Source organism: Amphiprion ocellaris, chromosome 19, assembly GCF_022539595.1.
Source record: "Amphiprion ocellaris isolate individual 3 ecotype Okinawa chromosome 19, ASM2253959v1, whole genome shotgun sequence".
NCBI lineage: Eukaryota > Metazoa > Chordata > Actinopteri > Pomacentridae > Amphiprion > Amphiprion ocellaris.
Window position 1 is genome coordinate 6,961,364 of NC_072784.1, and position 11,912 is coordinate 6,973,275.

Sequence of the window (11,912 nt, forward strand, 5' to 3'; positions counted from 1 at the left end):
TAAATCAGAATATTTTATTAACACAAATGTTCAGGTTTATGATGGAACAAAAAACACACAAAAGCCATAAATGAGCAAAAAAAATTGATTAGTTGACTCAATAAGGTCTGAACTTTCTCTGTGCCCTCAGCAGAGCTATTCTCTGTTTATCCTCCTCAAACTTCTTCCTTAGTTCAGCAATATCTGGAAAAAACAAACAAAAACACAATTAACCACAAAGATATTGTGCTCACAAGCTGAATTCCAAGTTAATGTGTTTCCATAGGTTTAGTAATCTTAGAATATCAGTAACTTACGTTCTTTTTGTGTGTTTCTGTGCTGCCAGGTGTAGAAGTTCATGAGCTCCTTCCTCTTTTTCTTCCTCATCTCCTTCCGTAGAGTCCTCTGGTTGGCTGCCTCACTGTGAGGACGGGCCTTGGTGCCCTTGTTCCCTCTAGTGACTTTCACCCAGCCCTCCTCTTCTTCTTTCTGCTGCTCGGCCTCCTTCTTCTGACGCTCTGCCTCCTGTGATGGGAAGCAAACGCAGGTTAAAGTCACTTAATGAGGGGGTATGATGTTGGAGGAAAAGCTGCAGAATTCTCACCTCTTCTTTATGCTTGTCGTAGTTTTCCATAAAAGAGTCGACGGTTTGTTGCAGTTTGTCCGGGTGAATAAAAGACTCAGTGTACTGCTGAATCCATTCTGGCATTAGAAAATACAAAATATATGCACTGAAAGTGATCCCGACCTACGCTGAAATTGTATTAACTGGTTTATATTTAAATTAGATCATGCATGCCATCCACCGTGGGGGACAGTTATTCTATATGTCCACTAAAACCACATTTTTTACAACAATTACTCCAAACCAGCAGGGCACAATCTAACAAACCTTTATATATCTATATGATGACTGTTTTTATTCATATTTGTCACCCTGAAATATTCTATCATAACTCCAAAATGGTGGACAGTGGTGGAAACTTGACTGTCATTCCTGGAATATGTGTTAAAACCTTTCATTACAAGAAAGAAGAAAGATACAGAAATATTTTCTAATTAACTGCAGTGAAGAAATCTTCAATGAAAGTTAAACTTTTTGGTTTCTATCCATAGTAATTTGGTAACATTATGCATCATTAGGGCCTTGTATAGCAACATAGTGGAAAACATTAGTTAATAGTGTGACATAATCTGATATCATACATGAAAATATGTATTGTTAATTATTGTGCACACTGCACAACAGACATGGGTAAGTAATAAGTTGTGTAAGTTTTTACAGAGGGGTTTTGCTCATATCATTCACAAACTTGCACATTTTAAGTTAGATAATACCTTATATGTATATTTAAGCATAGAAAAGTAATGTAAGTTCTAAACTATGTGAGTTTTATGGTCATATCTATTTAAGTTTTTACCCAATTGACTTGTAGTGTAGCTGAAGCACAATTTAAACCTTTGATGGCCAATGTCCTCTACAGTGAAAAAATGTAATTGGACATGATTTCGGTCTTGTTTGGGAGTAAGAAAGTTTTAAAACAAATCTCACTTAGTATTTCAATAATTCTTGCACAGAAGGATTGAGAGTGAAAGCAAAGAAAGCAAAACAAGCATAGAATAAAACGTGACAGCATCAAATCTAGTATGAATAAAAGCACTCACTCTGTACTCCCGTTCTAACTGGACGCTGCTCTGTGCAGACCACCAGAGGCACATCATGTGGGTGTGATTTAACTGCTGTTAAACTGGAGGACTTTTTAAACACAACGTAGCCGACATTGAAACCCTGGAAGAGGCAGAGAGACATAAGAGGTTAAACAAAAACCTGTTAAACAATATACAACAGAAATGAACATGCAACCATGCAATATCAGCTAACTGTCAAATGATTCAAAACTGAATGACCTCTTAACTGGATAAATTCGAAGTCGATCAGTCAATCAATTGAAGTCTGTTTATATAGTCCTTTACAACAGCCCAAAGGGTGACCAGGGTGGCCTGTTTTAGTCACTGTGAGCGAGAATTCAACCATAATTAGGTTTGTAGAGGGTTTTTAACATCATATCTGGACTCTAGGCTGCTGTGAGGAGCTGATTTAACATTTAAAATCTGAGTTTAACAATCTGGAAATTACAGAAATCATATAAAGCCACTTAATTTTTATTCCAGTCCAACTTCATCTTCATAATATAATATATGCCTCAAGTTTGGTTTCATTTTGGACAATTTCTGTCCAAAAAACCCCCAAAAAAACTAAAGATTTGAATCTCTAATGAAAAGTTGTATTTGTTACATTAAGTTTCCACTTGAGGTCCTGTATTTTAACCTAGTAAAACTTTACTCCTCAATTTGTCATAGGAGCAAATACCTACTGTTAAATGTAGAAATAAGGTAGTTACAGTTAGTGTACAGGAGTAAATAAGGAATACATAAGTGATCATCAAGGCAGGCCCACCTGTTTCCCAGATGGTCTGAAGAACTTGGACAGTTTGGGTCCTGATTCCTGAGTGGAGCCCGGATGGTCTCTTAGCTCCACTGACTCAACGTTGCCAAACTGAGAGAATAATTCTTTGACAACTTCCTGAAACACAAAACAGCGAAGAATATCAGTCCACAACAGTTATTGAACTGTTTACACCATTCAGAGCCGACAGTGAGCGGGCTATAGTGATAGAAACACACCTCTGAGCAGTATGGAGGGATGTTGAGCACAAATAAAGTCCGGTCCAGAGGTCTGTGGGAACTTTTCTCAGCTCGTACTTTGTGCTCTTTCACGTACAGACTGTGTCGTGCAGCGCTGTCGGAATTAAACTGTAAGGAAAGCACTGAGAGGGACAGAAAAACACGTCAGTGTCTGCAGCCACCGTGCGAACACGCACCAAAAAAACGATTTACACAACAAGAGAGAAGGATAAACCACTATGCTAGCGAAAGTCTGAAAAAATGTGTTGCTAATTTAATTTCTAAATACCCGCAAAACCTCCAGGAATGATACACGGCTGGCTGCTGGCATGTTTCTTCTTGGACGGCGCCATTTTGGTGTGAGCTTTCAACCCGGAAGTACAACGTCACAGGAAGAGCGAGGAATTATAGCAGATTATTTTTGATTTTCAGTAAATTTTTATTTCACCATTGGTATCTTCCGGCTGAAAATGACACAAACAAGTGACAAATAATACGAAGAAAAATTTGTGATTAATTTTAAGTATTTCTTTGTTGCTTTTTGTATTTTACTTAAAAAGCCATGTCCACAGCTACTTTTTTGGTTGAGAAAATGCAGCCTCTATATATTTCCAAATGGTCCTTGGAATTTCCACCATGCTCCAGAAAATTCTAACAAACTGAGAACAGCTGATGCAGTAGTTGCTTATTCAGGTCATGACTCAAACCAAAGAACCCAATGAGCACGTTATTGGGATCCATCAGTGAAAGAAACCTGGCTGCTCACAAGTTGGAGAAAAGGATGAAGCCATAATCAAGTGCTTCAAATGCTAGTGGCCACAGTGCAAATCATCATCATCAACATGAAAAAACAAACCAAAAAAAGGAGTTCAACACTGTGACTAATCTCAAAGGACAGCACTGATGAATCTGAGCAGTTTTTGTACCGACATCCTAATTAGACACCCCAGCGGACACTGAACAAGGAGGACTCCCCATCACCCAACCAGTCAAGGCAGATGGCTGCCTTCCCTGTGCCTGGTTCTGTCTGAGGTTTTTATACCCCATCCCACTTCTAGGTTGTTTTTTGTTTTCGTTCTTTCCCACCATCGCTCATAGGGAATCCAAAAGCAACTTTAGATTGTTGGGTTTTCTGTTCTCTGTTTATAATTTGTAAGCTCTGTACCTTACTATGCAAACCACTGTGAGATGACACAAGTTGTGAATCTGCACTATGTAAATAAAATTGAACCGATCTCCAAGACAGACACACCAATCATCTGGACAAAGCTTTTGGTTGTCAGTTCTGTAATGAACTGTGTTGAAAATTGAGTTTCTAGGACACAGCAATATCGTTTTTATTGGTAGAAAGAACAGAGAGGCATTCAAACAGCCAAACATAGGGATGAGCAATGCTTGCTATCCGCAGAAAAATTTGAGCTTGGGCAGGATTGGACCTTCCAACAAGACAATGATCTGAAACATACAGCCAAAGTGGTGAAGAAGTGTTATAGTGTAATAATCAAAGTTTGGCATGGGCATGAATAATATTGGGCTTATCTGTAGATATATATTATTACACAGTTCTCTGTTTAGAAGGGTAGAATTCCAACAATGTTCAATTAATTGTCATTACATGTTTAAATGTTAGATGTCCCTTTTTTAGATGAGAATTTCAAGCACTTGGTTTAAGTTTCAGTGTGTCAGCTATACGCCATTTAAACTGTTTTAGTTGAAAATGTGTAATTTACTGAAAGATATGGAAATTGTAAAAAAATATTATGTCACAAATGAGCTTGTTTTCGTGCAGTTTTTGGAAAGCTTACATGCCATCATCGTCCTCATCATATGGCCAGCAAAGAGGAGTCTCAGACAAAATTTACAAAGCTAAATATTTAATGGCGACATTTCACAGAAAGACCTGATCACTTGTTCCCTCTCGACAAACAGACCAAGAGAGCGACGGAAAGTAATTTACAGTCCTTCCACATGTATTGAGGGTAATGCATACTAAAAAGAATTAAACATATACTGCTCCAAAACTACACAACCAAGTAAAACCAGTCACAAACGGAGCATACAAGAGTCCGGATGCCACAGAGATGATAAAGCAAAAGAAAACAACACAATAGGAATACTTGAGAACTGGTTTACTGGAGTTATGGTGTTAAAGTTTCTGTCTGTCCCTGATTTACAGATGTGTTTTTTTTCGTTATTTCAGCTAGAAAGACATCTTCTTGGTTCAAGCCAGATGTGGCATCTACTATGTTTCTTTCTGTGGTCTGTACACACCAAGGCAACCCAAAAAGAGGTACTAACAATATAACTGAACACATCTGTGCAGGTATTCAGCCTTAAATGTTATGTATCCCTTATTAAACACAATGACACTCAAATGTCAATTAGTTTTTTTCAGATCTTTTCCCCTCTGTTGTCCCATTTTGGGAGGTGGGATGAGTGAAGACAACTGGGACAATTTATGGAAAAAAAAAATTAAAAAAAAAAAACAAAAACATCCAAATGGACTGGCATCAAATAAAATTAAAAAAAAAATCCCCCCCACCCCTCTTTCCCCTGGTCCATTTCAGAAACATACTGGTGACATCTGATACCACAAAACCAAAACAAACATGTTGCTTATCTATGACTTTTACATCCACAGTAGTCATGTATATCAAATGTGTAAAAATCAGTTGATGAGAGAATGCGGGCTGCCTGCTGTCAACGTGAAAACCACGGTTTATATGTGAACACCGAATGTAGTAATATGAACAGATGGCATATTGACATCAGACGTGACCTATATCTTGATGCGAAAGGCAGTGGCCTGCGAGCTGGGGGGCTCGGTGGTGGAGGTGGACTGTGCGGTGGACTTGAACAGAGCTTTGAGGATGGTCTGGGGGTCCACTTCTGGAGTGGGCTGAGACGAAGCTCGCTGGCTGGCGGGGCGCGACAAGTTGGGGGGCAGACCGTCTTTCTTTGTGCCGCTGCCTGCACCTGGAGTGTCGCTGAGTCTCCTGTGGGGAAACAAGAAGCGAAAGGTTTGTCATAATTCTTTAAGACACACTATGAAACTAAGCTTGATTTCATCAAATCCTAATGTCACTGAGAAATAAACGGTGGACATAAGATGTAGTCCCTCAGCTTCAAGGTAAATGGCAGCTGACTGAAAATAAGCTAAATAAAGCATGCATATAAATACAGTCTGAAGTCTGAAGCCTTGTGGGCTCACTTACAATAAAATGGGCTGATCAGAGGTGATGACATTTCCCTGAATATGAAGGTTACACTTCATCGGTTGGCCTGGGGGGGTGGACAAGAAGAAGAGATAAGGAAAAACTGACGACACAGAAAACAACAAACATCATCAATCTGGTTCGTGGCGATCACAGTGATGTTGACTACACATATCCTTCAGTTCAATAAAAACAACACATGGAGTTTTGTCTCTAACAGAAACTTATAATTGCTACAGTATTCGTAGACCTGCATGAGCAACAGAAACCAGTGCCCAAAGAGCCATTAGATGTGTGCGTGTCCTTGCTACCGGCACTCACCGTCCAAACAGCGGTTGTTGTACTTTCTGTACGCGCTCACGGCATCCTCTTTACGGACAAACACCACTTCAGCTACGCCTACCTTCACCAGCCGTGCTCGCTTTAAGGCACCGCACACACAGAACAGCTCCTGTGGACAAATAGGGAGTACAAACACACACCGGATGAGTCATCGTGCCGCTGCAGCACAACACTGAATATCAAACACAAGGAAAGGCTACAGGCAAACATGGTGATTTGCTCACCACTATGTCTTCCTCAGTGACCCGGGGATGCAAGTTGTTCACCGTTATTTTCGTCCCCTCCAAAGGGCTGAAAGCAGGCTAGAAAAGAAGGAAGACGGCATCACATAATCAAAAAAACGCAAACAAAATGGTGGACATAGAGCAATGTCTGCAAAAGTGTTGTTCAAGGTTAACACGTCAAACATTTTGGCCATTTATGGCCCAAAACACAATGAGTATAGGTATATATATTTCATGTTGCTTAACACTAATTTAAAAAATGCTGCATTTCTGACAATGGGGGAATGAACAGCCTTAGCGGAGGACTATGCTCTGAGTGCTTTTCTGGTTCATCTCTGTCATTTATATGGAGGGGTAACCTGTTTAAATTTGCACGTTGGTACCTATTCATCTGGTTACTGATATGGTCTGTCCAATATCATGAAAAATTACACTCATATTGTGAGCTGCAGATAAGCTAAAGGTGACAAAGGTATAAAAGAAGCTGCAGATGCAAGCCATAGTGTCTACCTGAGGGGGAGAAGGAGCTGTTGCGCTGGTTTCTGCTGTGCTCTGCTGAAGAGTCCTAGAGACTGGCTGTAAGGCTGCAGCCGAGGACCGGGCGGCAGCCATGCTGGTGGTGGGCCGAGTGGGAGCCACGGGGACAGGAGGACGTGGGGCAGTGTAAGCATCATTTTTAACCACTTTGGTGATGGGGGCTGACATGGAGAATGTGGAGCCCACTGGACCGGCCTGCATGAAATATAAAAATAGAAAGGAAGAGTTAGCTGTAATATGAGAACAGAGATCAGACATGCTAAACTGTATTAAGAGTCACTGTACTAAGTCTTAAAAAGCCAATCTTACCCTCGCTTGTAGCATACTGTTTGGAGTAGTGATCTTTATTTGTTTACTTTGGGCCCCATCCAGTTCATTTAAGACTGGCTGTGGAAAAAAACAGCAATCTTTTTAGTAGTTATATGTTTTACTGTAATAGCCAATACAACACAGTGTTTTTGTCATGTTTAAATATGACAAAAAAAACTCCTCTACCTGTGTAGCTGCACGGATTCCACCAGACATCCCGATCGGACGTTGCTGTAAAAAGAAGAAACGAATAAAGTACAATAACAATGTCGATGTGGCTTTACACATCAACAAATCCATAAAGATACATGTGGTAACTGTTCTTACAACAAAGGAAAACATTTTGCCCTCACCTGAATGGTCTTGGTTATTTTTAGAGGTGGTGCAGCAGTTCCTTGTATCTGTGTCCCTCCAATGCTCCTCTTGAGGCTCAGCCTATCACGAGCATCCATCATTCTTTTGTTACTACTCAGCTGTGGTGTTACGGTGGCCCTCACACTCAGTCCTTGTACGTTCGGGGCAAACTGCCTAGTGTTCACACCGGCAAGGTTGTTGTTGGTGTGTATCTGTATCTGCGGTACATGTGTCTGGCTCTGCAGTTGGTGTGCTGCTGCTGTCTTTTGAATGATCTGTGCAGGCACGCTGAACTGATTCTGCCCTTGTTTGCGTGAGTTGATCATCTGACGAGCATCCTGCACTGCTCCTGCTCCTCCCCGGCCACGAATTTTGAAGCGAGCATCCTTCTGACCCAGCTTTTCTCTGGCATCTTTCACTTGAAAACCTGAAGTGAGAAAGCAAACAAAATTTTACTCCCCAAAACAGAACATTCATTGATTAGTTAGGACTATAAAGGTCAATTCGCGCTTTATGCATCCGTGTGTCCACATCGGTGCTGTGTCCACTTTACCAGACACACCTTAGGATACATCACACTGACAACTTACTACAGCCCAGTCTTTTATATGAGTGCAAGGTCACAGCCTTTCACAAACATCCACAGCAACAAATGTGTTCAGAATGTGACCTTCCGCGTCACAGGCCAATGCAAACCTGCTGTAGCATGAATAGAACCACATGCGTGTCTGCTTTCAGTGTCCGCATCAGTCATGTAGGAACCGTGAGTTGGCCTTAAGGCTTAGGCATATTAATGATCTTATGCCTTATATCTTACCGGTGCCTCCTCCAAGTCGCTGTCTTACATCATTAGCCCCGATCTTCTGCCGAGCGTCAAAACTTTTGCCATCCATCCCTTGACCCCGTCCAAACATGGGCCTAAGAAAGAAGAATGCTTCCTTAAGTTCAACATCAGTACTGTAACAAGCAAAAAACATTCTCAGGTGTTTAAGTAGCAAGCAAATGAACTTGCTGTTGACAGGGTTTGCCTATAGGTGGGGCTTAAATAAATAACAGGACAGAGGAAGTCCCCTCGATAAATGGTGATACCTTCTACTTAAGCACACAGTAATATCAGTGACTTAAAAACTATAAAGATCTGTTGCAATGAGATTGTGTCGACAACGCTGCAACGCTGTTTTAAAATTCCTAGAAATACACATAAGTATTTACCATTTTGCTAGTGATGCTTAACGTAAGAAAGGTCGTTTTCTTTATCATTTCTTAGACTGTCTAAAGAAAATGCACTCAGGAGCTCTGCAAACAGGAATATGATTCCTCCTTCCTTTGAAACATAGTGGAGGAGGAACATTATTTGAAGCATTAAACATTGATTTAGACAAGGCACCAGTGCTTCCAGCAACCTAATTTGCTCAATCACTGGGGATAACCTTCTTCACTATCACCATGAATATTAGCTTACTAGCCAGCTAATTGGGACGAGTCAAGCTACAAACAAAACGCTAAGCAACCACGCTGCATCTTTTTTTCAGTTGATGCTTAATCACAAACACTAACCGCCAGCTCGGTCACATGGGTCGTGGATAAACGATTAACTTGCGTTTTCTTATTTTCTCTGAGAAGGGCTTCATAATGAAAGGCCTGCAGTTAATGGCAGCTACTTAGCGGTGCATTAGCGATGTGATCGTTGCTAGCTGCACGTAGCTAACATTAGCTCACGATAAGCAACAAGCTACCAACAACTCCAAGTTCTCGTAATGCTTTCAGAAATGCTACAGCGTGCTGCTACGTCGTAAATACACAAATATCCGCCGATGCAGTAAAAGTTTACATACCGTTTGGCTGGAGCCTTGAGGTTGATACGGCGCTGTCGTATAACTTCATCCAAAGATACGTCTGCCATTTTCTCACACACTTTCCAACAGCGCGTGCGCGCCTCAGAATATTTCAGTGACTATGGAAACCGGCTCGGGACAAAACCTCTAACGGCTGTCGGGGGCTCACAATGAATTTTGCGTATTGTTAAGTTTTCGTCGATGGTGTCCTTCCAGATTAAAAAAACGATTCACGTCGTAGTGTTCCACTCACCTATATTATCTGATCAAATAAGAACGCGCCCTTACTAATAAATACTCTGTGATCGATTGCTCTCGTCAGAGCGCAAATAACGCACATCCCTGCATACCCATGAGCCTTTGCGCCACATTGTTTTAACAACTATGCTTATTTTGCGCGAGAAATGTAGTTTATGATAAATGAAAGACTATGAAAGCATTTAATTCTGATAAGACATTACAGCGCACATTGACAGCTGCGTCTAGAAACTAGAACAAAGTGCTACGTGTGTGTTAATGGTAGCACCGTGATAGAGAGTAGCTGGGCATTTTTTGTAGTTCCGTCTTCGGCAGCTGACTGGTTATGCCTTAAACTGATGAGTAAGGAAAATAACGACGCGGGGTGACGCCCGTGTCCTCGTTTACATTACGAGATGAATTTTTGAAGGGGGAGAGGTCTACCTGCTGAGGTGACTCGCCTACTTTGCGAGATGCCTCGTGGGACTAGGACCTTCCCTGAAGCCTAACTTTGTCAAAAAGAAAACAAATTAACAGAACTGCTCCTAATAAATTGTAAACAGTCTTAGCAGAGGCTGTGGTTGCAGAAATCTAAGTTTTGTGTTTGGTTTTCTTCATTATAACATTTAAATCTTACAGAAGCACGTAAATAAATAATACCACAATCACCAACCTGCATAGTTTATCGTCTCTTTATCATGTGTTGTATTAAGCAAATGTAATATCATAGTCAGTAAAGTGCAAAACTCATAATTTGTTTTTGAGTTTAATGGATTTCTTTCTATTGAAAGGGAGACAGACACTACAGGTAAATATGGACAACGGACATCACTGTGAAACTTCCCCTGAATACTTATATTAACCCTCCTGTTGTCTTCATTTAAGGGCACCAAAAAAATATCGTTTCCTTGTCTGAAAAAAATCCCAAAAAGCAGCAAAAACACTCCCCAAATTTATGAAAATTTGCAAAACCTTCAGGAAGAAAATTCCAATAATTCCTTAAAAATGTAGCTTAAAAGTTTTTGTTCTTAAATCCCCAAATTTGGCAAGAAAATTGTTGTAAATATTTTCAAAAAATGGGTAAAAATCTTCAAAAAAAAATCCTAAAAATACCTAAAGTGATTACATACATATCAGTAAAACTTCTAATATTTTCTTTAAGAACATTCACAAAAAAATCAACCAAAATCCAGCAAAATTTGCTGGATTTTGGTTGATTTTTTTGTGAATGTTCTTAAGAAACATTTTTAACATTTCTTTTGTTCCCACCAAAAAATGTTCTGTTCTGGAAATTTATGCAATTAAGTACATATTTAGACAGACAATGTGCTGCTTGCATATTTGAACATACATTTTAGAAAATTCAGACTAAAAAACTAAATATTTTAACCCTCATGTTGTCCTTTGGGTCAAAATTGACCCGTTTTAAAGTTTGAAAATGTGGAAAAAAATATATATTTTCACAGTGAAACTTCTGATGTCCACATTTTCAACATTTTTGGGAAATCTTTGAACATTTTTTGGTGGGAAAAAAGAAATGTTAAAAATGATTCTTAAGAACATTCACAAAAAAATCAACCAAAATCCAGCGAATTTTGTTGGATTTTGGTTGATTTTTTGTGAATATTCTTAAAGAAAATATTAGCAGTTTTACTGATATACATGTAATCACTAGATATTTTTAGGATTTTTTTGCAAGATTATTACTCATTTTTTGAAAATATTTACAACAATTTTCTTGTCAAATTTGGGGATTTTTTTTTAAAGATAAAACTTCTAAGGGAAACTTTTAAGGAATTATTGGAATATTCTTTCTGAAGGTTTTGCAAATTGTCAGAAATTTGGGGGATTTTTTTTGCTGATTTTTTGGATTTTTTTCAGACAAGGAAACAATATTTTTTGGTGCCCGTAAATGAGGACAACAGGAGGGTTAAGGATTTGTATTGTAAAATTCCATCCATCATTGTTGGGAAGGGGGGAAAGTAAAATAGAAGTCCAAATTTTTTTTTTTTTTAAAAATGGATGTCTATTTTACTATTTTTTTTTTTTTTTTAAAGAGGGGGGGAGTCGGAGGTAAAATATACATCCAAATGTGTGTTTTGGAACTTTTCTAGTATAATTATTGCTTTATATAATTTATCTTTTAATTCTGCTTATACAGAGAGTGCCAAAGTGAGTTTCGTTGTTTTTTTTTT

General features: G+C 39.3%; 2 protein-coding genes and 1 non-coding gene across 3 annotated transcripts; 1 reads left to right on the top strand and 2 right to left on the bottom strand.

The window, feature by feature from the left end:
- Window positions 1-3,048, bottom strand: rrp7a (ribosomal RNA processing 7 homolog A). Its single transcript, XM_023293094.3, has 7 exons — window positions 2,954-3,048; window positions 2,665-2,807; window positions 2,438-2,563; window positions 1,645-1,768; window positions 584-681; window positions 297-504; window positions 1-183 (listed from the first exon to the last, which is right to left on the bottom strand). The coding sequence occupies exons 1-7, from the start codon at window positions 3,015-3,017 to the stop codon at window positions 98-100; spliced, it is 849 nt and encodes a 282-aa protein (XP_023148862.2). The 5' UTR covers window positions 3,018-3,048; the 3' UTR covers window positions 1-97.
- A 1,473-nt stretch (window positions 3,049-4,521) lies between these two features.
- poldip3 (polymerase (DNA-directed), delta interacting protein 3) lies at window positions 4,522-9,706 on the bottom strand. The gene is made up of 10 exons (XM_023293087.3): window positions 9,481-9,706; window positions 8,463-8,563; window positions 7,645-8,072; window positions 7,478-7,522; window positions 7,292-7,369; window positions 6,956-7,177; window positions 6,446-6,523; window positions 6,201-6,330; window positions 5,880-5,946; window positions 4,522-5,660 (listed from the first exon to the last, which is right to left on the bottom strand). The coding sequence occupies exons 1-10, from the start codon at window positions 9,546-9,548 to the stop codon at window positions 5,444-5,446; spliced, it is 1,434 nt and encodes a 477-aa protein (XP_023148855.2). The 5' UTR covers window positions 9,549-9,706; the 3' UTR covers window positions 4,522-5,443.
- A 357-nt stretch (window positions 9,707-10,063) lies between these two features.
- LOC111583847 (U12 minor spliceosomal RNA) lies at window positions 10,064-10,217 on the top strand. The gene has a single exon (XR_002747485.2). It is a non-coding gene; the product is annotated as a U12 minor spliceosomal RNA (small nuclear RNA).
- The last annotated feature ends 1,695 nt before the right edge of the window (window positions 10,218-11,912 follow it).